At 37.9% G+C, this 27,448-nt stretch overlaps 1 protein-coding gene across 1 annotated transcript in view; it reads right to left on the bottom strand.

Annotated features, from left to right (window-relative positions):
- The window catches only part of IL1RAPL2 (interleukin 1 receptor accessory protein like 2), a 646,721-nt gene that overhangs the window by 38,846 nt on the left and 580,427 nt on the right, over window positions 1–27,448 (bottom strand). The window contains exon 7 of the mRNA XM_041740456.1: window positions 16,141–16,270. Within this exon, the coding sequence (XP_041596390.1) occupies window positions 16,141–16,270 (130 nt within the window). The remainder of the gene's footprint in view (window positions 1–16,140; window positions 16,271–27,448) is intronic.

The following is a 27,448-nucleotide window of genomic DNA, read 5'->3' as shown; positions in this document are numbered from 1 at the left end:
CCCCATTCCTCTCTCTGGAAAAAAAAAAGTGTGGAAAGGTAACTTAGGGAATAGGAGTAAAGATTTGCAAACCATATATCTGATAATGAGTTAAAACATATAAGGAACCCTTACAACACAATATAAAAACAAAACAAAACAAATAACCCAAATAACCTTATTAAAAATGGGCAAAGGACCTGAATAAATATTTCTCCAAAAAAGTCATATAAATGGCCAATGGGTATATAAAAGTTGTTCAACTTCACTATCATCAGGAAAATGCAAATCAAAATCACAATGATATATCATCTCCCACTTGTTAGATTGCCTATTATCAGGAAGACAAAAAATAAAAATTGTTGACCAGGATATGGATAAAAGAGAACCCTGTACACTGTTGGTTGGAATATAAACTGGTGCAGCTGCTATTGACAACAATCGAGATATTCCTCAAAAAATTAAAAATATAACTACAATATGATCTAGCAATCCCACTTCTGGGTATAAATGCAAAGGAAATGAAATCAGGATCTCAGATATTTTCACTCTCATGTTCATTGCGGCATTATATAATAGCCAAAATATGGAAACAACCTGTGTCCATCAATAGATGAATGGTTTTAAAACATGTGGTTTATATATACAATAGAGTATTATTCAGTCTTAAAAAATAAGGAAAAGTTGTCATTTGCAACAACATAAAGGAACCTGAAGAATAATATGCAAAGTGAAATAGTCAGTGAATTAAATATACTTTATGATATTATGTCACTTATATGTGGAATATAAAAACACCAAACTCATAGTAACAGAATAGAATAATGGTTACCAGGACCTGGAGGAAGAAATGGAGAGATGCTGGTCATTCAGTTATATAATGAATAGTTCTAGAGACCTAACGTATAGCATGATGAGTATAGTTAGTAATAAGTGTACTGTATACTTGAAATTTGCTAGGAGAGTAAATTGCAAGTGTTTTCACCATGCGCACACACAAAATTGTAACTATGTATGGCGGTGAATAGATTAATTAGTTTGATTATAGTTTAGCTTGATTTGCAACGTATACATATACCAAAACATTATATTATATACCCTAAGTATACACAATTTTTATACTCATACTTCAATGAATCTGGACATTTTTTTAAAATCTAGCATGAAATAAAGTGAAGAGTTTTGATTCCCCTAAATTAACATAAAATAAAACATCTAATCCCAATCACCATTCATCTTAAATTGAATTGAGTCTGCTTGTGATGTCTAGGTATACTGCAGTTTCTGAGTTATTATTATGAGTATGAGTAACCATTGTCCAGGAATGAGGATTGAGAATATCAAGAATAGGAGTATGTTTTATAAAAAAAAACCTCTTAAACAAAATATTTCTTTTAATGTCATCTTCAGTACCTATTAAAGACTTAGTGATCAGAATCAAGCCTATAGTCTGACAAAATCAGATTTATTGACGAATGCATGGAGGATGGGAAACTTCAGAGTAACTGTGGATCATTCCTCAATTGAATGTAGGAAGAAAGCATTTTTTGTAATGTTTGGATTTCCACTAAAAGATTCTGAGTAGAGTCTAGGAAAGCCCTGATAAATTCTGGATTGGTTGGGACTTTTAAGGCAGGATTGGGGGAAGGGAAGATTGACCAGGGGTTGAGAACTGTCAGGAGGCAAGGATGACTTAGCAATTGGGTATTTCCAGTAATATATGAAAATAGCAAAGCAGGTCTAGGGCATCACTGGTAAGAAAGCAGTAGTCACTTAAATGAGGTGGGGTCGTTATGGCATTTTACAATTGCTGCATGATCTTGGGAGAAACAGTGCTTTCTGTTAACTTCGAAGCTGGCTTTATCTGTCTGTCCTCCCAGGCTGATTAATAGTAGGGCTGCTTATTCTTAGTCCAGACTGATTTTCATTCTTTCAGTCCTGGACAAGTTTTGATTCTACATCCTAAATATGGAGTACAACAAAACATTCTGTGCAACTGGGGATTCTTGCTAGTTATGTTTTGATGAATTCAGTCTAGCTCTACTGGAACTGTAAACAAACTGCCCAGGACCATCTTTTCCTCAGTCTCTAAACCAATTTTTTTATTTTGTCAAATAAACTGATACTATTTATCTCAGATGACTATCATGAAGATCCCAGTGTAATTTAGGATGCCAAAATGCTTTTGCAATCTACTGTGTAGTAAATAAAACATGAAGACAAATTATTAGTATTTATTATTATCATTATTATTTGCTAATTGTAGATTCTTGTCTAGAGTAGCTTATAGGACATTATATTTGAGACTGGGCATCTGGAGTATGCTCAGTAAAAGAAGAGATATAACAAATATGTCTTAGGTAGGCTTTAAATATTTTATGCATAGGTCAAGGCTAAGATCCACTGTGGAATTAGAACTGTGAATAGTAGAGTTATCATTCCTCTAAAATTCATCCTTCAGATAACTGGCAATTAAGACTACTCATAGGTAAAACTATGCTGCTTATGAAGTTTACTTTTCCACTGAAGCCTCCTCATGACTTACAAAATCTACATCCACATATACATCATAAGATAAGAAACTTACTTAAATCAAAAGCAAAGTGATTGATCACTGTTCTTTCTTCTAATGAGACAAGATAAGAATGGGGGAAGAGATGGGATTTGTTTGTGTGTGTGTGTGTGTGTGTGTGTGTGTGTGTGTGTGTGTGTGTGTGTGTTAGCTCAATGTAAGGAAGGCCGGAGCAGACGGGGTGCTTCAAGGCACTAAAAAAGTATGGTGGGAAGTTACCAAAATGGAGCACATTATTTTGCCTTGGGCTGCATGAGACTTCAATAGTTTATATTTGGGGGACAAACTACATATTAACAGCTCCATATTTTTAGTTGATTAGTTATTAGAAGGTTATTTGGGATCTTTATATGTAGGCACGCTTTATTTTAAGAATAAAGTCTTTTCATACATGTACCACATTCCCTTCTTTGTTAAGAACATTTTACTCATTCAAGGAGAGGGTGTTATGATACAGAAATGAAAACAGAAGGTCAGAAAGTGGTGGAAGTAGGAGTGAAGAAACCAAAACTAAAACCAAACAAAACCCATATACAACTGGTAGCCTTTAAGGAATTTAAAGTAAATAAAATTATTTTCATTTTTAAGAAGCTTGTTTGAAAAACCTTAAGATCAATCGAATATGTTTTCCAGCGCAAGAATTATGAAACACTTGGTAAATGTTTTGTGGTATTGCCAAAGGGAAAAAAAATTAGATATTTATAGGAAGATTTGTAAAGTGAGATTTATAATAAAAAAATTACTCTCCATTGGGCAAAAGCAATTGCAATGAAATTCATGCAATCTCCTTTGACAATCAGATCCAATTCATAATCCTGCAGGCAAGCGTAGAAACTATTTTTGTTGTTTAATAGGACGAGTTCAATTTCTCTGACATTTTTTATTAGCACTGTGCAATACATACCTCACTAGAAAGCTATTTTATTTTTTAATTTTTAAGACTCTGGTAAGATTAATTAAAAGGAAATCATCTACATGGAGCTGGATTGGCCTTTTGAGAATGCTCACACCCACCAAAGACTATACTCCTTTTTATCTCTTATGCTATTTTGCAAACTCTTCCCATTAGCTTTAACAGAGGGTCAGAAATTAGGATGTTCTTTCCTAATGATGATTTCCATTGGGTCTCCTCCCAATGATTACTTGACTTCTCTGAGTAGACATGGTAGAGCCTATAGAGAGCAGCTTGTTGCAATGACTTAAAACTGGTAGATAAAACTAACCAAACTTGCACAATTGCAGCTTATGCTACTACACGTACCAAATTCCTTTTAACATCCCTGCAGATGACATCTTCTGGGGTCATTGTAAAATCTGGGATGCAGTTGTATGAAATAGACTGGCAGTTGTGAATGTATACTACATTTGGGTTCAGATTTCCTTAAGGCTGTCTCTTAGCAACATAAGAGAATTGGGAGGCCTATGCCAATTTCTGCTAAAGGGACATAAAGGAGAATCTGTATGCACAGAGTGGAGTCTGAGTGCTTTGACAATAGGCTGCAAGTCAGGAGATGCAAGGAGCCACTGTGGTCAAAGTAACCCAGAGAGAAAAAAAAAAGTAACCCAGAGAGCAGACAAATGATAACTCTAAAACCCTCCACAGGATTTGGTCAAATATGCTAGTTAAGCTTGCAGAGGGACTGCTTTGTACATAAGTTGAACATACTGTAGTCTGAGTTACATTATTTCATCAAGCCATTGGTAAATATCCAAGGTTTTTCCCTAGGTAGATTTTTTTTTTCAAAGTTCTCTATTCCTCAGGGACAATAGTAAGAAAAAAAAGTTGCAACACATACTTCTAGGATCAAGCTGATGCTCAGGAAATTGAGAACCTAGGCAGTGTGGTCAGTCCTCCTGCCAGACACAATGTCTCTATGGCAGGTTCTTCACAAGTCAACTGCTTGAGAGCAATTTATTAACATCCACACTTCTCAGATCTATGGTGCAGTGAACTTCTGACATGCACACACAACATTAGAGCTATGATTCAATTAAAATATGAAGCAAATACAATATCCTGAGGGAAAGCCATGCATCCATAAGAAAACTTTGTTTCCAGAAATGCTTTTGAGAGGAATCCTCAACTTAACATTTCAGCATTCTACCATCAGAACTGGTTTCCTTGGAGAAAAAGTGTGGGCTATGAAAGAATGCAGATCTCTTGGTTGAACTAATGATATTATTAGCATTTTTTAAAAGATTTTACGCATTTATTCATGAGAGATACACACAGAGAGAGAGAGAGAGAGAGGAGAGAGAGAGAGAGAGAGAGAGAGAGAGAGAGAGAGAGAGACAAGTAGAGGGAGAAGCAGGTTCCATGCAAGGAGCCCGATGTAGGACTCGATCCCAGGTCCCCAGATCACACCCTGGGCTGCAGGCGGCGCCAAACCGCTGCACCACCGGGGCGGCCCCTAGCATTTAAAAAAATTATTTATTTATTTATTTATTTATTTATTTATTTATTTATTTATTTATGAGAGACAGAGAGAGAGAGAGAGAGGCAGAGACAGGCAGAGGAAGAAGCAGGCTCCATGCAGGGAGCCTGATGTGGGACTCGATGCCGGGTCTCCAGGATCATGCCCGGGGCTGAAGGCAGCGCTAAACCGCTGAGCCACCCAGGCTACCCCTATTATTAGCATTTTTTAATGAAACTATCAAGTTTGTTACAGTCTGCCATGCTGTTTAAAAATCTTATATGCGGGGATCCCTGGGTGGCTCAGCCTTTGGCCCAGGGCGCGATCCTGGATTCCCGGGATCAAGTCCCACGGCGGGCTCCCAGCATGGAGCCTGCTTCTCCCTCCTCCTGTGTCTCTGCCTCTCTCAATCTCTCTCTCTATGTCTATAATAAATAAATAAATAAATAAATAAATAAATAAATAAATAAATAAGTCAGTCTTAAAAAAAAAAAAAAAAACATGTGCTTTCTTTCAAGGACATTGGCTTTGAAGGCTAGAGGACAGAATCTAGTAATTAACTCCCGTGTTAGCATAAATGACCATATCCTGAAGGAATTCCTGCACCCACACAAGCTCTCAAATAGATCAGGATCATATAATTAATATTACAAAATTGCTGACTATGTATTTATCTTGGTTAGGGATCCTTGCCTCTTTGCTTACACTTCTTGAAGATATCTTTAGTTAGCTAGCAGGGTTTTGAAAATTTTTCAAAAGAAGCTCCACGTTACTTAACTCCATTGCAAACATAGATATGTACCCTTTTATGGGGAGAGTTGGGAAGAGTGGAGAAAGAGAATATAACACAATCAAATAAACAATGGCATTTTGCAAGTCCTGAAAGGTAGACTTCCTACGGTACTATCTGGTTGGTTCATTTGCATCTAATAAAGCAGCTTGGATTAGACTGAACTGTTTCATATTGTATGCTTTGTCTCTCACCATTCTAATCATTTGCTGGTAGAGAGCAGCAATAGCGCCTAACTTTTCTTTTATAAAATGGTATAAACAGTTTGGAATATAGTTTGGCAGACTCTTAAAAAGTTAAATAGCCCTGAAGAAAAAAAAAAAAGAAGAGTAGGTAAAAACTAATGAAATTTGAATAAAATATGGACTTTAGTTAATGATAATATGTCAATTTTGGTTCATTATGTAATAAATATAACACAGTAACTTAAGATGTTAATAACAAGGAAAGCTGGGTATAGGGTATGTAGGAACTCTCTATACTATCTGCTATGGACTCAATGTTTGTAGCCCTTTTCACTAGCAAACATTCATATGCTGAAATTTTAACTTTTAATATGATAGTGTTAAAAGTTGGGGCTTTGGGGAAGGTGATTAGGTCATGAGAGAGGAGCCCTAATGAATGGGATTAGTGCCCTTACAAAAGAAACTCTGAGAGTTTTCTCACCTTTCCATCATGTGAGGACATGTGAGGGTATAGTGAGAAGATGATCATCTATGAATGAGGAAGTAGGCTCTCATCAGACATTAAATCTGCTGGTATCTTGATCTTGAACTTTCCAGTCTCCAGAACCAGAAGAAATAAATATTTGTTGTTTAAGCTACCTCGTCTATAGAATTTTTGTTATAGCAGCCCAAGCACACTAAAATCTCACCTTCACATTTTTTTCTGAAAATCTAAAGTTATTCTAAAAAAATTGTTCTTAAAATAGAGCTAAAAAATGAACTAATAAAGAAGGTACATCTACTATGTATTTCAGGCACTTCATGTTTTGGTATTTACTCAAGAAAAAGGAAATATATGGGCACGAAAAGATGCATAAGTGAATGTTCATAGCAGCTTTATCTGGAGTAGCCCTTAAACTGGAAATAATCCAAATATCTATCAACAAATGACCAGATGTTTATATCCATATAATGGAATACTACGGGGGGGGAGGGGCAAGATGGCGGAGGAGTAGGGTCTCCAGGTCACCTGTCCTCAGCAAATTACCTAGAAAACCATCCAATCATCCTGAAAACCTACGAATTCGGCCTGAGATTTAAAGAGAGACCAGCTGGAACGCTACAGTGAGAAGAGTTCGCGCTTCTATCAAGGTAGGAAGACGGGGAAAAAGAAATAAAGACACAAAAGGCCTCCAAGGGGGAGGGGCCCCGCGAGGAGCCGGGCTGAGGCCGGGGCGAGTGTCCCCAGGACAGGAGAGCCCCGTCCCGGAGGAGCAGGAGCTGCACCAACCTTCCCCGCGGAAAGGGGCTCCCCGGGTATTGGAGCAGGATCCCCAGAAAGGCGGGGACGCCCTCGGGCTCCCTGGGACAGTAACAGAGGAACCGCGCCCCGGGAGATGCGCCGAGCTCCCTAAGGGCTGCAGCGCTCGGCGGGACCCGGAGCAGCTCGGAGGGGCTCGGGCGGCGGCTCCGCGGAGGGGGCTGCGCGGCTCCGGGAACAGCTCAGCGGCGGCGGCTCGGGCGGAGGAAGAAGCTCCGCGCGGAGGGGGCTGCGCGGCTCCGGGAACAGCTCGGAGGGGCTCGGGCGGCGGCTCCGCGGAGGGGGCTGCGCGGCTCCGGGAACAGCTCAGCGGCGGCGGCTCGTGCAGAGGAAGAAGCTCCGCGCGGAGGGGGCTGCGCGGCTCCGGGAACAGCTCGGAGAGGCTCGGGCGGCGGCTCCGCGGAGGGGGCTGCACCGCCGGGAGCGCGAATCCAACAGCGCAGGCCCCGGAGCACAGGGCGCCGGGACACAGCCCAGGATCCGGCCTCCCCCGGGACAGGCAGAGGCCGGGAGGGCCCAGGACAGTAAGGACGCTCCTGCCTGGAACTGAGCAGATCAGCGGCCCCGCCCCGGAGCCCCCAGGCCCTGCAGAAGGAGAGCCCCGGAGCTACTGCGGGGGCTGGATCCAGGGTCCCAGAGCTGCCCCCGCCACTGTGGCTTCCTCCCGGGGCCTCACGGGGTCAACAACCCCCACCGAGCCCTGCACCAGGCAGGGGCAGAGCAGCTCCCCCAAGTGCCAACACCTGAGAATCAGCACAGCAGGCCCCTCCCCCAGAAGACCAGCGAGACGGACCAGTTCCAAGGGAAGTCAAGGGACTTAAACTACACAGAATCGGAAGATACTCCCCCGTGGTTTTTTTTGTTTTTTGTTTTTTTGTTTTTGTTTTTGTTTTTTTTTGTTTTGTTTTGTTTTGTTTTGTTTTGTGCTTTTTTTTTCTCTCTTTCTTCTTGATTTCTGATTGCTTCCCCCACCCCCCCTTTTTTCTTTTTTCTCCTTTCTTTCTTTTTCTTTCTTTTTCTTCTCTTTTTCCCCTATTTTTTTCTTCTTTCTCTTTTTTCTTTTTCTCTTTTCTTTCCTTCTCTCTCTTTTTCTCCTTTTCCCAATACAACTTGTTTTTGGCCACTCTGCACTGAGCAAAATGACTAGAAGGAAAACCCCTCAAAAAAAAGAATCAGAAACAGCCCACTCTCCCACAGAGTTACAAAATATGGATTACAATTCAATGTCAGAAAGCCAATTCAGAAGCACTATTTTACAGCTACTGGTGGCTCTAGAAAAAACCATAAAGGACTCAAGAGACTTCATGACTGCAGAATTTAGATCTAATCAGGCAGAAATTAAAAACCAATTAAATGAGATGCAATCCAAGCTAGAAGTCCTAACGACGAGGCTTGACGAGGTGGAAGAACGAGTGAGTGACATAGAAGACAAGTTGATGGCAAAGAGGGAAACTGAGGAAAAAAGAGACAGGCAATTAAAAGACCATGAGGATAGATTAAGGGAAATAAATGATAGCCTGAGGAAGAAAAACCTACGTTTAATTGGGGTTCCCGAGGGCGCGGAAAGGGACAGAGGGCCAGAATATGTATTTGAACAAATCCTAGCTGAAAACTTTCCGAATCTGGGAAGGGAAACAGGCATTCAGATCCAGGAAATAGAGAGATCCCCCCCTAAAATCAACAAAAACCGTTCAACACCTCGACATTTAATAGTGAAGCTTGCAAATTCCAAAGATAAGGAGAAGATCCTTAAAGCAGCAAGAGAAAAAAAGTCCCTGACTTTTATGGGGAGGAATATTAGGGTAACAGCAGACCTCTCCACAGAGACCTGGCAGGCCAGAAAGGGCTGGCAGGATATATTCAGGGTCCTAAATGAAAAGAACATGCAACCAAGAATACTTTACCCCGCAAGGCTTTCATTCAAAATGGAAGGAGAGATAAAGAGCTTCCAAGACAGGCAGGAACTGAAAGAATATGTAACCTCCAAACCAGCTCTGCAAGAAATTTTAAGGGGGACTCTTAAAATTCCCCTTTAAGAAGAAGTTCAGTGGAACAATCCACAAAAACAAGGACTGAATAGATATGATGACACTAAACTCATATCTATCAATAGTAACTCTGAATGTGAACGGGCTTAATGACCCCATCAAAAGGCGCAGGGTTTCAGACTGGATAAAAAAGCAGGACCCATCTATTTGCTGTCTACAAGAGACTCATTTTAGACAGAAGGACACCTACAACCTGAAAATAAAAGGTTGGAGAACCATTTACCATTCAAATGGTCCTCAAAAGAAAGCAGGGGTTGCCATCCTTATATCAGATAAATTAAAATTTACCCCGAAGACTATAGTGAGAGATGAAGAGGGACACTATCTCATACTCAAAGGATCTATCCAACAAGAGGACTTAACACTCCTCAATATATATGCCCCGAATGTGGGAGCTGCCAAATATTTAAACCAATTAATAACCAAACTCAAGAAATACCTTGATAATAATACACTTATACTTGGTGACTTCAATCTAGCTCTTTCTACCCTGGATAGGTCTTCTAAGCACAATATCTCCAAAGAAACGAGAGCTTTAAATGATACACTGGACCAGATGGATTTCACAGATATCTACAGAACTTTACATCCAAACTCAACTGAATACACATTCTTCTCAAGTGCACATGGAACTTTCTCCAGAATAGACCACATACTGGGTCACAAATCGGGTCTGAACCGATACCAAAAGATCGGGATAGTCCCCTGTATATTCTCAGACCATAATGCCTTGAAATTAGAACTTAATCACAACAAGAAATATGGAAGGACCACAAACACGTGGAGGTTAAGGACCATCCTGCTAAAAGATGAAAAGGTCAACCGGGAAATTAAGGAAGAATTAAAAAGATTCATGGAAACTAATGAAAATGAAGATACAACCGTTCAAAATCTTTGGGATGCAGCAAAAGCAGTCCTGAGGGGGAAATACATCGCAATACAAGCATACATTCAAAAACTGGAAAGATCTCAAATTCAAAAGCTCACCTTACACATAAAGGAACTAGAGAAAAAGCAACAAATAGACCCCACCCCCAGCAGAAGAAGAGAGTTAATTAAAATTCGAGCAGAACTCAATGATATCGAGACCAAAAGAACTGTGGAACAGATCAACAGAACCAGGAGTTGGTTCTTTGAAAGAATTAATAAGATAGATAAACCATTAGCCAACCTTATTAAAAAGAAGAGAGAGAAGACTCAAATTAATAAAATCATGAATGAGAAAGGGGACATCACTACCAACACCAAGGAAATACAAACGATTTTAAAAACATATTATGAACAGCTGTATGCCAATAAATTAGGAAATCTAGAAGAAATGGACGCATTCCTGGAAAGCCACAAACTACCAAAACTGGAGCAGGAAGAAATAGAAAACCTGAACAGGCCAATAACCAGGGAGGAAATTGAAGCAGTCATCAAAAACCTCCCAAGACACAAGAGTCCAGGGCCAGATGGCTTCCCAGGGGAATTCTATCAAACGTTTAAAGAAGAAATCATACCTATTCTACTAAAGCTGTTTGGAAAGATAGAAAGAGATGGAGTACTTCCAAATTCGTTCTATGAGGCCAGCATCACCTTAATTCCGAAACCAGACAAAGACCCCACCAAAAAGGAGAATTACAGACCAATATCCCTGATGAACATGGATGCAAAAATTCTCAACAAGATACTAGCCAATAGGATCCAACAACACATTAAGAAAATTATTCACCATGACCAAGTAGGATTTATCCCTGGGACACAAGGCTGGTTCAACACTCGTAAAACCATCAATGTGATTCATCATATCAGCAAGAGAAAAACCAAGAACCATATGATCCTCTCATTAGATGCAGAGAAAGCATTTGACAAAATACAGCATCCATTCCTGATCAAAACCCTTCAGAGTGTTGGGATAGAGGGAACTTTCCTCGACATCTTAAAAGCCATCTACGAAAAGCCCACAGCAAATATCATTCTCAATGGGGAAGCACTGGGAGCCTTTCCCCTAAGATCAGGAACAAGACAGGGATGTCCACTCTCACCACTGCTGTTCAACATAGTTCTGGAAGTCCTCGCCTCAGCAATCAGACAACAAAAAGACATTAAAGGCATTCAAATTGGCAAAGAAGAAGTCAAACTCTCCCTCTTCGCCGATGACATGATACTCTACATAGAAAACCCAAAAGCCTCCACCCCCAGATTGCTAGAACTCATACAGCAATTTGGTAGCGTGGCAGGATACAAAATCAATGCCCAGAAATCAATGGCATTTCTATACACTAACAATGAGACTGAAGAAAGAGAAATTAAGGAGTCAATCCCATTTACAATTGCACCCAAAAGCATAAGATACCTAGGAATAAACCTAACCAAAGAGGTAAAAGATCTATACCCTAAAAACTATAGAACACTTCTGAAAGAAATTGAGGAAGACACAAAGAGATGGAAAAATATTCCATGCTCATGGATTGGCAGAATTAATATTGTAAAAATGTCAATGTTACCCAGGGCAATTTATACGTTTAATGCAATCCCTATCAAAATACCATGGACTTTCTTCAGAGAGTTAGAACAAATTATTTTAAGATTTGTGTGGAATCAGAAAAGACCCCGAATAGCCAGGGGAATTTTAAAAAAGAAAACCTTAGCTGGGGGCATCACAATGCCAGATTTCAGGTTGTATTACAAAGCTGTGGTCATCAAGACAGTGTGGTACTGGCACAAAAACAGACACATAGATCAATGGAACAGAATAGAGAACCCAGAAGTGGACCCTGAAATGTACGGCCATCTAATATTCGATAAAGGAGGAAAGACTATCCATTGGAAGAAAGACAGTCTCTTCAATAAATGGTGCTGGGAAAATTGGACATCCACATGCAGAAGAATGAAACTGGACCACTCTCTTTCACCATACACAAAGATAAACTCAAAATGGATGAGAGATCTAAATGTGAGACAAGATTCCATCAAAATCCTAGAGGAGAACACAGGCAACACCCTTTTTGAACTTGGCCACAGTAACTTCTTGCAAGATACATCCACGAAGGCAAAAGAAACAAAAGCAAAAATGAACTATTGGGACTTCATCAAGATAAGAAGCTTTTGCACAGCAAAGGATACAGTCAACAAAACTAAAAGACAACCTACAGAATGGGAGAAGATATTTGCAAATGACATATCAGATAAAGGGCTAGTTTCCAAAATCTATAAAGAACTTATTAAACTCAACACCAAAGAAACAAACAATCCAATCATGAAATGGGCAAAAGACATGAAGAGAAATCTCACAGAGGAAGACATGGACATGGCCAACATGCACATGAGAAAATGCTCTGCATCACTTGCCATCAGGGAAATACAAATCAAAACCACAATGAGATACCACCTCACACCAGTGAGAATGGGGAAAATTAACAAGGCAGGAAACAACAAATGTTGGAGAGGATGCGGAGAAAAGGGAACCCTCTTACACTCTTGGTGGGAATGTGAACTGGTGCAGCCACTCTGGAAAACTGTGTGGAGGTTCCTCAAAGAGTTAAAAATAGACCTGCCCTACGACCCAGCAATTGCACTGCTGGGGATTTACCCCAAAGATTCAGATGCAATGAAACGTCGGGACACCTGCACCCCGATGTTTCTATCAGCAATGGCCACAATAGCCAAACTGTGGAAGGAGCCTCGGTGTCCATCGAAAGATGAATGGATAAAGAAGATGTGGTTTATGTATACAATGGAATATTACTCAGCAATTAGAAACGACAAATACCCACCATTTGCTTCAACGTGGATGGAACTGGAGGGTATTATGCTGAGTGAAATAAGTCAATCGGAGAAGGACAAACAGTGTATGTTCTCATTCATTTGGGGAATATGAATAATAGTGAAAGGGAATATAAAGGAAGGGAAAAGAAATGTTGGGAAATATCATGAAGGGAGACAGAACATAAAGACTCCTAACTCGGGGAAACGAACTAGGGGTGGTGGAAGGGGAGGAGGGCGGGTGTTGGAGGGGAATGGGTGACGGGCACTGAGGTGGACACTTGACGGGATGAGCACTGGGTGTTTTTCTGTATGTTGGAAAATTAAACACCAATAAAAAAAAAAAAAAATGGAATACTACTTGGCAATAAAAAGCATGAACTAGTGTTGCCTCTAACAATATGGATGAATCTCAAAATAATTGTGTTAGATGAAATAATCCAGACCAAAAAAGCACATACTGCATTATTATATTTATATAAAATTCTAGAAAATGCAAATAGATTTATAGTGACATATCAGTGTTGTGGAAGTAGGGGAGGGGGAGGGATTACAAAGGAGAAACTTGTGGGTGATTTTTATGTTTATTATTTTGACAATGGTGATAGTCTCATAGGTATATACATATATCAGCCCCCACAGATTGTTTTAAATTGTGTGCTGTTTACGGTATGTCAATTGTACCCCCATTAAATTTGCTTATTTAGAAAAATCCAGTCAGGCAGGCATACACAGGAAAAGAGAGATAATTATCTTAGGCTCATATAACTACTACCGTTGATCATTAAACATAGCTCTGAGCTTTTTTGGTAGTAGAAATTTTGCTACTATGCACCATTGTACCTACCACTTGTCCTTTGGGAATCAATTTCTTTTTTAAAGAAGAGTAACCCTTAAAGTCTTTTATAAGAAAGTACATTAAGAATAATTCTAAACACATATCTTCTAAAATAATTTAAAATGAATTCAGTTTCATTAATTTCATAAACCTTAACTTGAAATTGGCTAATAAAGTATTAATAATTAAGCAACTTAAACTTTAAATGGGAATTAATAGCTAAGAATTATTTATAAATAATATATTATTTTTCTGAACATCTCTTCTGTGCCAGGCAATTGATTGGAATTTTTTAACATTATTGAGATATAATTCACATACAATTTATCCATTTAAACTGTACAATTCACGGTTTTTTACTATATTCACAGATATGTGCAACCATTGCCACAGTCAATTTTGTAACATTTGCATCACCTCAAAAAGAAGCTTCAGATTGCTTAATGGGCACAGGGTTTTGTTTTGGAACAAAACAAATTTTCTGGAACTAGATAGTGGTTGTAGTTGCACAACATTGTGAATGAACTAAATGTCACTAATTTGTACGCTTTAAAATAGTGCATTTTATGTTATATTGTTTCCACTTCGCTAAAAAGAAATCACCCATACACTTTAGGTATTTATCCCTATCCCTCCATCCCCACCAGCCCTAAGCAACCACTAACCTACTTTCTGTCTTTACAGACTTTCGTATTCTAGACATTTCATATAAATGAAAGCATATAATATGTAGTTTTTTTCCCACTAGCTTCTTTCACTGAATATGTTTTCAAGGTTCATCCATGTTCTAGTGCATATCAATACTTTACTTATTCCGTTTTATAGGTGAATAATATTTCTCTGTATGAATATACCACATTTTAATCATCCATTCATCAGTTGATAGACATTTAGGTTGTTTCTACATTTTTTCTGTTATGAATAATGCTGCAATGAACATTTGCATACAAGTTTTTGTGCGGATGTATGCTTTGATTTTTCTTGATTATATACCTAGGATGGGAACTGCTAATAATTATACATTTAATGATTTGAGGAACTGCCAGACTGTGGCTGGCAGTGGCTGCACCATTTTACACTCCCACCAGAAATGTATGAGGCTTCTAATATCTCCACATCCTAGCTAACACTTGTTAAAATCTTTTCAAAATAGCCAGCCTAGTGAGTATAAAGTGTTATTCCAGAGTTATAATTTGCATTTCCCTGATGACAAATGACTAATTCAGACACCTTTCATGTACTTTTATTCCTAGAAGTAAGTTCACTATTTTTCATAGGCTTTCAGAAGGTTAATGGATCCTTAAAGTTATGATCCTCTAGAATGGAGTTATTGGGTGCACACATGAAGACAAACTGTCATGGTAGTTTTAATAAATTATATTTAATCATAGAAAATAATATAATGTGTACTTGTTTCTTTGTCACTGCTATGTCATCAATAAAAGTGAAAGAATGCATTTTAACATGAGTTGCCCTCATGTTAAAAGACAATACTGGATTGTCTTCCACTAGAAGATTCTTAATGGGGGTGGACATAGAAGGGTTCCAACTCCTATTGGAATACAAAATGTACATTATATATCACCATCTCTGAAATCAAAGGGCAACCCCATAGCCTGAGTGGGCTATGAAAAATTACCTATCCCTTATATGTACAAATTATATTGTATTAAATAGGATTAGAAAACCAATATATGTCTATGTGCCAGGGAGGAATCTGCGACAGGAGAGTGAAAAGATGTCTAGGGTGGTGCCAAAGTGAAAGACACTTTTAGGATGAGCAGTTGGTACTGGGAAAAATAAACACTATTCAACAAGAGTCAACAGTTGTTTTGGCGAGTAGCAGCTTACTACTGTCACTGTAGCTTTACACCTATGACATATGGAAGTTGTCTGTTCCTAGGGAGTAAATAAGCATTTGCCCAGTGGTCTGATGAGTAACCTACAGTTTAGATATTTGCTATGTCTGGATGGAGTAACAGTGGACTAAGCTTTGGAAACTCAAAGGAATTTGCTTAAGCAGATTTGAGAAGGTCATTACACTCCATGATATATTCTTAGAACCTAAGAAAACCTCCTTATATTGGAAGCTTACACATTTTCATTTCTTAGAGCAGTCATCAGCTTCACTCTTCCCACTAGATTGGCTTTTAGAAAATGGAATGATTTGGAGTTGCAATTAAAGTCCCAGGCAGAAGCTCTTCTAGGATGTTCCATTGCTTAACCGCAAAGAGAGCAAAGAAAAATAAGTAATTCAAGTTCTGTACCTTATTTCACCTTCTCTAATGTGACCTGCCAGTTCTTCAATAAACTTCTCGCCTTTCATCCAGTAGATCATTGGTCCGGACTCTCCGCTAAATCCAAAGAATGCTTTGCAAGGGATGTTCAGAGGCTTACCTGAGAATGACAGAGAAAAGGAATTGAATAAATGGCGCCTGGAAGACAGAAAAGGACTGTTTAACATCCAAAGGAAAGCTCCCATGACCCATTTTCAAACCTTCCAATCATCTTATCGCTGCACTTAAGAAAAAATTTAGTCACACGTGCTTCTGGGAAATTTAAAATTTAAGATATAATCAAAAATGAAAAAGTACTGCCAGGAACTAACAAGAAGAAATCAAATGGAAAGAATTCTCCCCGGGGCAGCCCGGGTGGCTCAGTAGTTTAGCGCCACCTTCAGCCCAGGGCGTGATCCTGGAGACCTGGGATCGAGTCCCACCTCAGGCTCCCTGCGTGGAGCCTGCTTCTTCCTCTGCCTGTGTCTCTGTCTCTCTCACTCTGTGTCTCTCATGAATAAGTAAATAAAATCTTTTAAAAAAGGAAAGAATTCTCCTTTTCTTTTTTGAGGGTATTAATTACTGCTTACTTGGATTTGCCTTTGAAGTTAACATTAATCAAAAGTATGTTATTTTTTTATTGGTGAGAAAATAATAATAGACTATTCACTATTTTTAAGATTGCATAGGGAAATTTTTTATTCTGATTGTCATTCTAAGAAAAATTGTATAATGCAAATCAAAGGAAGAATTTTTTAATTAAAAATTTATAAAAAGTAAATGCAGGGAAAACAGTCTAAACATGCCTTTTATATTCTTGGAGCTATTTATAGTATTTAAACAATTCTAGGCAATACTGAAGCATTTTTATTATTCATCTTTGTGGTTATAGCTAAAAACTTTATTTTAATTACAAAGTTATCATCAAATATATAAGCAGTTTTTTTGTTGACATTGATTTTCTTTTCTTGCAAGGTAGATTAATAAGGGAATAATAGTATAAAAACAGTCTAGACAATTCTGACAAAGGAATCCCTGATTCATAAATCATAATGTAGCATACCATTTTCTCTCTAACATGCAATTTTTGCCCTCACTGGAGCACCAGATAAAGAAATTTCAAAAATCTTTTTTCCTTATATAGTACCTGGTGAATTTGTTCCCATAATCACACTAAGCTGTAGACAAATTCTCCATTCAATTCTTAAGTTGATCCAAAACTTCTGTGTTCTAAGAACCATTACTTTCTGGTTATTTAATTGACATAAATAATGGATTGGATCAGATGGATTTCTTTGAGGACCATTTTCACGAAGAAACAATTTTAATGGGAGTTAGGTTCTACATTAAGACAAAGTGGAAGTTAAAAGAACCTCATAGACATGTAGGTGATGGATGATAGGCTGGACTTAGTCATAATAAGTGACATATATTGATCTTTCTACAGTGCAAATTTATATCGCATTAAAAATGACATGCTGTGAAAAAAAAATGACATGCTGTGGATCTTTGTGATCATTCAATTGTGTCAAAACCTTTGGTATCAATAGTCTGTAATATATGTCTAACACAAATCTGAAACAAGATTATTCATTGCTTCTTTGAACATATGCTCTGTGATATGTTTATGTAAGAATGAGAGATAGCCTGCTAGGGTGGAATGCGCACAGGAGATTTAGATCCTGGTTTTGGATCTATCATGAAAAAAGCTGTGGGCAGATTACCTAATTTTTTATAAAGTAACTCTTATACATGGAATAAAGATGGTAATATTTGGGAAGCTCAGATAAAACAGTGTTTACAAAAGTACTTGGTGAATTCAAAAGTCCCATCCAAAAAAAAAAAACAAAAACAAAACAAAAAACAAACAAACAAAAAAACCCCACACATACAACAACAACAAAACAAAGCAAAAAAAAAAAAAAAACCCAAACCCACAAAAATCCCAACCAAATTTAGGATGGTGGTATTCTCCTTCTGAAGCTTGGTCTTGAAGGAGCTAATTTTGAAGCATAATCTGATGTGGATAATGGGATAGATTAAGTGTTAATTTTGGTTTTGCCATTTTCATGTTCTTTTTAAATTTATGAACTCCTATGTGGTAATAGCCTTCTCTTATCAATGCTCTATAAATATTTCCTGGATTCTAAAATACGTGTGATTTATCCAAGCAGGCGCTGTGTTCTCCAAACCTGAACACAGGGTCTTTTCTATACCTTACTGCTCTTCATTTCCATGAAATTGAAGGCAATAAGGGACATCAAACCATATGGTAGAAAATCCAGAGACTGTGATAAAGTTTATTATAAATAATCCCAGTTGCTAAAACTACCAGTATATACATCTATACACATAAATTCTGGTTGTCATTCTTTTGGGCTATGTTGCAGAATATATCAAATAAAATGCCATTTAGTAATTCCTAGCATGTGGGTGTTAAGGTCTGGTTTGATTTTAATGGAGAAAGACAATTACAGCAATGTATAAAAAGGGACTTTCTTGAGGTGGTCTAACAAAAATGACAGATTCTGCCCTTTCTTTGGCACTATACAATGGGTACTGGCCATAACAGCAATTTCTTTTGGAAATGTTTTCACACTCCCATCAGACATGTTCTTGTTAAATAAATGCAAGAGATAAATATTTCAGTGATATAATTTTAATGCAAATGTTGAATGAATATCATGAATATTCTTTTGTCAATGGCTAAAACAGTAAAACGATCTAACCACCATATGTAATACTCTGAAGAGAGCACTCTGAGGAGAGAGTATGCAATACTCTGATTAGCTTTTGTGTCAGATAGTGAGACTCAATGTGTGCAAGGGTATGGGCATCTCCTCTTCCAAAAATGTGTGTGAGGGATCTCTGCATTGATTAAGCAAATAACCTGAAATGGAACCAATTCAGACCTTTCTAAAATATGGCTCATGTGCATGTGCAAACTCCCATCTACAGTTTGCATCTGTTTGCTACTGTATTGTCATGCCACTGGACATATTCAAAGTCATTCCCATAGTACTGTATACCCTACTAGTAGAGATGACCAGCTCAAATTTGTTTCTAAAGGGGATAGTAAAAAAATAATAAAGGGGATAGTACAGTAGACTGAAGACTATAAAAATAAGAACTTCAGTTTCTCAGTTTTTGTGCTATTCACAAAAGAATTGTGAATTCCTTTTATATAATAATCCTTTTATGATTACTCTGTATTACTAACAATTTAAATAATCCTTTTATGATTACTCTGTATTACTAACAATTTATCACTTTCTTAAATCTAGACAGGCAACAAATAATATGTTCAAACAAAGAAATGTACAAGAGTGTTCCTAGCAGCTATTTTTTAAGCTTTTATTTATTCATGAGAGACAGAGAGACAACGACACAGGCAGAGGGAGAAGCAGACTCCTCGCAGGGAGACCCATGTGGAACTTGATGTTGGGACTCTAGGATCACACCCAGAGCCAAAGGCAGATGCTCAACTGCTGAGCCACCCAGGCCTTCCAGTCCTAGCAGCTTTATTTGCAATAGACAAAAACTGGAAATAGATCAAAAGTTCACCTATAGGTGAAGGAAACTCTGGTACATTTATACAACAAAATATTAATTGAATGTGAAAAGGAGTAAGCACTGATACAACCACTCATCCACTGATGGACACTTAGGTTGTTTCCATATCCTGACTATTTTAAACAATGCTTCGATAAACATGAGGGTACAGATACTTTTTCCAAGTAGTGTTTTTTTTTTAATACCCAGAGGTGGAATTGCAGGATTATATAGTTCTATTTTTCAATTTTTTTGAGAGGAATATCCATAGTATTTTCCATCATGGCTGCATCAATTTACATTCCCACCAACAGTGCACAATTTCCCTTTTTTCCATATGCCTGTCAACATTTATTTGTCTTTTTAATTTTAGCCATTCTAACAGGTGTAAGGTGATATCTCATTATGGTTTGATTTTCATTTCCCTGATGATTAGTGATGTTGAGCACCTTTCCATGTGTCTTTTGGCCATCTGGAAGTCTCCTTAGGAAAATTGTCTATTCAGGTCCTCTGCCCACTTTTTGATCAGATGATGATGATGACTTGGTGTTGTTATGTAAGTTCTTTATACATTCTGGATATTAAACTCTTATTGAATACATCATTTACAAATATCTTCCCCCATTCAGTAGGTTGCTTTTTTGTTTTGTTGACCTTTTTTGCTTGTTATTTTGATGATATTTGTATTTCCTTTTGTTTCCCTTGCCTTAGGGGACATAATCTAGAAAAAATGTTGCTATGGCCAATGTGAAACAACTTACTGCCTGTACTGTTTTCTAGAATTTTATGATTTCGGGCCTCACATTTAGGTCTTTAATCTATTTTGAGTTTACCTCTGTGTATGGTGTTAAAAGGTGGTCCAGTTTCATTCTTTTGCATGCAGCTGGTCAGCTTTCCTAGCACTATTTATTGAGAAGACTTTTTCGCATTATATATATTTTGCCCCCTTTGTCATAGATTTATTGACCATATAATTGTGGGTCTATTTCTGAGCTCTCTATTCTGTTCTTTTGATCTACCTTTCATTTTTGTGCCTTTCTATTGTTTTTATTACTGCAGCTTTGTAGTATATCTTGAAATCTGGAATTGTGATACCTCCATGTTTGTTTTTCTTTCTCAAGATTGCTTTGGCTATTCAGGGTCTTTCATGGTTCCATACAAATTTTAGTATTATTTGTTCTAATTTTGTGAAAAATACTATCGGTATTTTTAAAGTGATTGTATGGAATCTGTAGATTGCTTTGGATAATATGGATATTTTAAAAATATTAATTCATTTAATCCATGAGCATGGAATATCTCTCCATTCTTTGTGTCATCTTCAATTTTTTTCATCAGTGTTTTACAGGTTTTAGAGTACAAGTATTTCACCTCTTTGGTTTAAGTTTATTCCTAGATATTTTATTCTTTTGGTTGGAATTGTAAATAGTGTTGTTTTCTTAATTTCTCTTTCTGTTACTTCGTTGTTAGTGTGTAGAAATGCTACCAACTTCTGAGTATTAATTTGTATCCTGCAACTTTACTGAATTCATATATTACTTCTCATAATTTTTTGGTGGAAAAAAAATTTTTTTTGGTGGAATCTTTAGGATTTTCCATGTATAGCATCCTATTGTCTGCAAATAGTGGCAATATAGCTTCTTCTTTAAAAATATAGATATCTGTTATTTTTTTCTTAGCTTGTCTGATTTCTGTGATAGTTCTGTGATAGTATTACATTGATTGATTTGCAAATGTTGGACCATACTTTCAATACTATGTTGAATAAAAGTGGTGAGAAGAGAGATTGTTGTCTTGTTCCTGATCTTAAAGGGAAAACTTTCAGTTTTTCACCGAGTATGATGCTAACTGTGGGTTTTCATACATGGCCTTTATTATGTTGAGGTATCTTCCTTTTATCCCCATTTTCTTGAGAGTTTTTATCATGTATGTATGTTGTACTTTGTCAAATGCTCATTCTGCAACTATTGAGATGAGCATATGATTTTTATCCTTCACTCTATTGATGTAGTATATCACATTGATTGATTTGCAAATGTTGGACCATACTTGAATCTCCAGAATCAATCCCATTTCATTATTTTGAAGGATCCTTTTAGTAAATTATATGTTGTTTTCTCATATTTTGTTAAGGATTTTGCTAATATTTGTTCAGGGATTTTTGCATGTTTTTAAATCAGGAATATCGACCTATAGTTTTGTGTAGTTTTTGTGGCATCTTTGTCTGGTTTTGACATCAGGGTAATGCTGGCCTTGTAGAACACATTTGAAATCTTACCTTACTCTCCTATTTTTGGAATAGTTTGCAGAGAATAGTTATTAAGTCTTCTTTAGATGTTTGGTAAAATTCCCAGTGAATCCATCCAGCCCTCCTCTGTCATGGTAATTTTTTGTCCTCTGTTTTGGTAATTTTTTGATTACTGATTTAATTCTATTAGGTGCAGTAAGTCTGCTCAGATTATTTATTTTTTCTTGATTCAGTTTTGGAAGATTGCGTATTTCTAAGAATTTAACCATTTCTTCAATTGTTGTTCATTTTTTTGGCCTATAATTTTTCATACTATCCTCTTATAATCCATTGTATTTCTGTGCTGTTTATGGTTACATGTCCTATGTCATTTCTGATTTCATTTACTAAGTCATTTCTTTTGTTTTCTTAATGAGTCTGGCTAAGGTGTTATCAATTTTGTTTACCTTTTCAAGGAACCAGCTTTTAGTTTCATTGATTTTTTTTTTAGTCTATGTCATTTATTTCTGCTCTGATCTTTATTATTTCCTTCCTTCTATTCACCTTTCACCTTGGGCTTTGTTCTTCTGTTTCCAGTTCCTTTAGGGGTGAGTTTTAGATTCTTTATTTGAGCTTTTTCTTTTTTTTAAAGATTTTATTTATTCATTGACGAGAGACACATAGAGAGAGGCAGAGGGAGAAGCAGGCTTCCCAAGGGGAGCCCATTGCAGGACTCAGTCCCAGGACCCTGAGATCACGACCTGAGCCAAAGGCAAACACTCAACCACTGAGTCATCCAGGTGGCCCTGTTTCTTGAGGTAGACCTGTTATTGCTATATAATTCCCTCTCAGAACTGCTTTTGTTTCATCCCAAAGATTTTGGACACTTGTGTTTCCATTTTGTCTCCAGCATTTTTTAAATTTCTCCTTTCATTGTTTCATTGACACACTGGTTATTGAGTATCATGCTGTGTATTCTCCAAGTGTTTGGGTATTTTTCCAGTTTTTTTCTTTTTTAAAATTTTTTAAAGATTTTTAATATATTCATGAGAGACACAGAGGGAGAGAGAGAGAGAGGCAGAGACACAGGCAGAGGGAGAAGCAGGCTCCACGCACGGATGGGACTCAATCCCAGGACCCCCGGATCATGCCCTGAGCCAAAGGCAGACACTCAACCGCTGAGCCACCCAGGTGTCCCTGAAGGAGGCTTTTTAAAAAGGAATTGTATGCATGGTCAAGACGGACTGAGATTGGGAGAAGTGAGTTTTACAACTACACTGGTATAACATTGAGATTTGGCTCTTCTCTCTGTTAAAATGACAAGGTTTTCTTCCATTGGTAGTCTACTCTTGATAAGAGATTGTGAACAGAGAAGAAAAGACAATGTTTTATTTTTTCTTTACCTGCACAGTACACCAAGGTTTTCATATTTGTTTTTATCTGGTCTTTACCTACATAAGAAACTGAAAACTTCTCAATATTAAGGAGCTACATTTTGGTGACAACTCCATAACCTCCTGTGGAATCTCCTAGAGCCACATTGGTGAAACAGATACTAGAGTTTTAAGTTTTGTAATTATCCATGAACCTTTGTAGGTACATGCCTTGAAACCTTCTGATATAGGTTGGTTGGTTGGTTGGTTGGTTGGTTGGTTGGTTGGTTTGGCTGGATGGTTGGCTGGCTGTTTGCTTGTTCATGCATTAGTTCAATGATTTTCAACAGATTCCTAGAAAGTCAAACCCTAGAGTCTCCTGACAAATATATGTAGTTTACCTGCTATATGAAGTCACATGAGAAGCATTGTCAAACAAATAATAATAAGCCCTCTTAGATTATATTGGGTGCAAGAATGCTGTCGGTGTTCCAAAAATGAAATGGCAGCAAAAGCAGTCCTGAGAGGGAAATATATCGCAATACAAGCATCCCTCAAAAAACTGGAAAAAACTCAAATACAAAAGCTAACCTTGCACCTAAAGGAACTGGAGAAAGAACAGCAAATAAAACCTACACCAAGCTGAAGAAGAGAGATGATAAAGATTCGAGCAGAACTCAATGAAATAGAGACAAGAAGAACTTTAGAACAGATCAACAAAACCAGGAGTTGGTTCTTTGAAAGAATTAATAAGATAGATAAGCCATTAGTCAGTCTTATTAAAAACAAAAGAGAAAAGACTCTAATAAAATCTTGAATGAAAAAGGAGAGATCACAACTAATACCAAGGAAATACAAACGATTTTAAAAAAATATTATGAACAGCTATACACTAATAAATTAGGCAATCTAGAAGAAATGGATGCATTTCTGGAAAACCACAAACTACCAAAACTGGAAGAAGAAGAAATAGAAAACCTGAACAGGCGGATAACCAGGGAGGAAACTGAAGCAGTCATCAAAAACCTCCCAAGACACAAAAGTCCAGGGCCAGATGGCTTCCCAGGGGAATTCTATCAAACATTTAAAGAAGAAACAATACTTATTCTACTAAAGCTGTTCCGATAGATAAAAAGAGGTGGAATACTTCCAAACTCGTTCTGAGGCCAGCATCACCTTAATTCCAAAACCAGACAAAGAACCCACCAAAAAGGAGACTTCTAGACCAAGATCCCTGATGAACACAAATGCAAAAGTTCTCAACAAGATACTAGCCAATAGGATCCAACAGTACATTAAGAAGATTATTCCAACATGACCAAGTGGGATTTATCCCTGGGATGCAAGGCTGGTTCAACACTAGTAAAACAATCAACATGATAGATCATATCAACAAGAGAAAAATCAAGAACCATATGATCCTCTCAATAGATGCAGAGAAAGCATTTGACAAAATACAACATCGAATCCTGATCAAAACTCTTCAGAGTGTAGGGATAGAGGGAACATTCCTCAGCATCTTAAAAGCCATCTATGAAAAGCCCACAGCAAATATCACTCTGAATGGGGAAACACTGGGAGCCTTTCCCCTAAAATCAAGAACACGACAGGATGTCCACTCTCACTTCTGCTATTCAACATAGTACTAGAAGTCCTAACCTCATCAATCAGGCAACAAAAAGAAATAAAATGCATTCAAATTGGCAAAGAAGAAGTCAAACTCTCCCTCTTCACAGATGACATGATACTGTACATAGGAAACCAAAAAGACTCCACCCTAAGATTGATAGAACTCATACAGCAATTTGGCAGTGTAGCAGGATACAAAATCAATGCCAAAAATAAGTGGCACTTCTATACACTAAAAATGAGACTGAAGAAACAGAAATTAAGGAGTCAATCCCATTGACAACTGCACCCAAAGCAGAAGATACCTAGGAATAAATCTAACCAAAGAGGTAAAGGATTTATACCCTAAAAACTACAGAACACTTCTGAAAGAAATTGAGGAAGACACAAAGAGATGGAAAAATATTCCATGCTCATGGATTGGAAGAATTAATACTATGAAAATGTCAATGCTACCCAGGGCAACGTACACATTTAATGCAATCCCTGTCAAAAAGCATGGACTTTTTTCAGACAGTTGGAACAAATCATGTTAAGATTAGTGTGGAATCAGAAGAGACCCCGAGTAGCCAGGGGAATATTAAAACAAAAACAGAGCCGGGGGCATCACAATGCCGGATTTCAAGTTGTACTACAATCTGTGATCATCAACACAGTATGGTACTGGCACAGAAACAGACACAGATCAATGTAACAGAATAGAGAATCCAGAAATGGCCCCTGAACTCTATGGTCAAATAATATTTGACAAGTCAGGAAAGACTATCCACTGGAAGAAGGACAGTCTCTTCAATCAATGGTGCTGGGAAAATTTGACAGCCACATGCAGAAGAATGAAACTAGACCATTCTCTTACACCATACACAAAGATAAACTCAAAATGGAGGAAAGATCTAAATGTGAGACAAGAATCCATAGAGGAGAACACAGGCAACACCGTTTTTGAACTTGGCCACAGTGACTTCTTGCAAGGTACATCCACGATGGCAAGGGCAACAAAAGCAAAAATGAATTATTGGGACTTCATCAAGATAGAAAGCTTCTGCACAGCAAAAGAAACAGTCAAAACTAAAAGACAACCTACAGAATGGGAGAAAATATTTGCAAATGACATATCAGATAAAGGGGCTAGTATCCAAGATCTATAAAGAACTTCTTAAACTCAACAGCAAAGCAACAATCCAATCATGAAATGGGCCAAAGACATGAACAGAAATTTCACAGAGGAAGACATAGACATGGCCAACAAGCACATGAGAAAATGCTCCACATCACTTGCCATCAGGGGAACTACAAATCAAAACCACAATGAGATACCACCTCACACCAATGAGAATGGTGAAAACTAATAAGACGGGAAAAAACAAATGTTGGAGAGGATGTGGAGAAAGGGGAACCCTGTTGCACTTTTGGTGGGAATGTGAACTGATGCAGCCACTCTGGAAAACTGTGCGGAGGTTCCACAAAGAGTTACAAATAGAACTGCCTTACGACCCAGTTACAGTGTTGGGGATTTACCCCCAAGATAGAGATGCAGTGAAACGCTGGAACACTTGCCCCCCAATGTTTATAGCATCAATGTCCACAAGAGCCAAACTGTGGAAGGAGCCTCGGTGTCCATCGAAAGATGAATGGATAAAGAAGATGTGGTCTATGTATACAATGGAATATTACTCAGCCATTAGAAACGACAAATACCCACCATTTGCTTCGATGTGGATAGAACTAGAGGGTATTATGCTGAGTGAAATGAGTCATTTGGAGAAGGACAAACATTATATGTCTCATTCATTTGGGGAATATAAAAAATTGTGGACGGGAATAAAGGGTAAAGGAGACAAAATGAGTGGGAAATATCAGGGAGGGAGACAGAACATGAGAGACTCCTAACTCTGGGGAATGAATAAGGGGCGGTGGAAGGGGAGGTGGGCAGGGGGATGGGGTGATTTTGTGGTGGGCACTGAGGGGGGCACTTGACAGGATGAACACTGGGTGATATGCTATATGCTGGCAAATTGAACTCCAATAAAAAATTAAAAAAAAAAAAACGATTGAAATTCCTAAAGTTGTAACATGTCCTGGTACAGTGCCATCATTCGACATTTAAAATGTTAATATGCTGTGTGATAAAAAAAAAAATAATCAAATTTTCTTCTCAACTGCATTATAATGAACTCTCATTGGGTCTTTAACCATGTCCACTGTTGGCCGTGCTGTCATTTGCAGGTTTTGTTCTGACGCTCTTACAAAAATATGGTCTAGGGCAGCCCCGGTGGCACAGCGGTTTAGCGCCGCCTGCAGCCCAGGGCATGATCCTGGAGACCCTGGATCGAGTCCCACGTCAGGCTCTCTGTATGTTGCCTGCTTCTCCCTCTACCTGTGTCTCTGCCTCTCTCTCTCTCTGTCTCTAGGAATAAATAAATAAAATCTTAAAAAAATATGGTCTAGCTTTCAGTTTTTTTTTTTTTTTTTTGTGTGTGTGTGTGTGTGACTTATTTCTAGCTTCATACTGTTGTTA

This window comes from Vulpes lagopus, chromosome X, assembly GCF_018345385.1.
Source record: "Vulpes lagopus strain Blue_001 chromosome X, ASM1834538v1, whole genome shotgun sequence".
In the NCBI taxonomy this organism is placed as follows: domain Eukaryota; kingdom Metazoa; phylum Chordata; class Mammalia; order Carnivora; family Canidae; genus Vulpes; species Vulpes lagopus.
The sequence above is the reverse complement of the archived record's forward strand: the minus strand, read 5'-3'. Positions and strand labels throughout refer to the sequence as shown.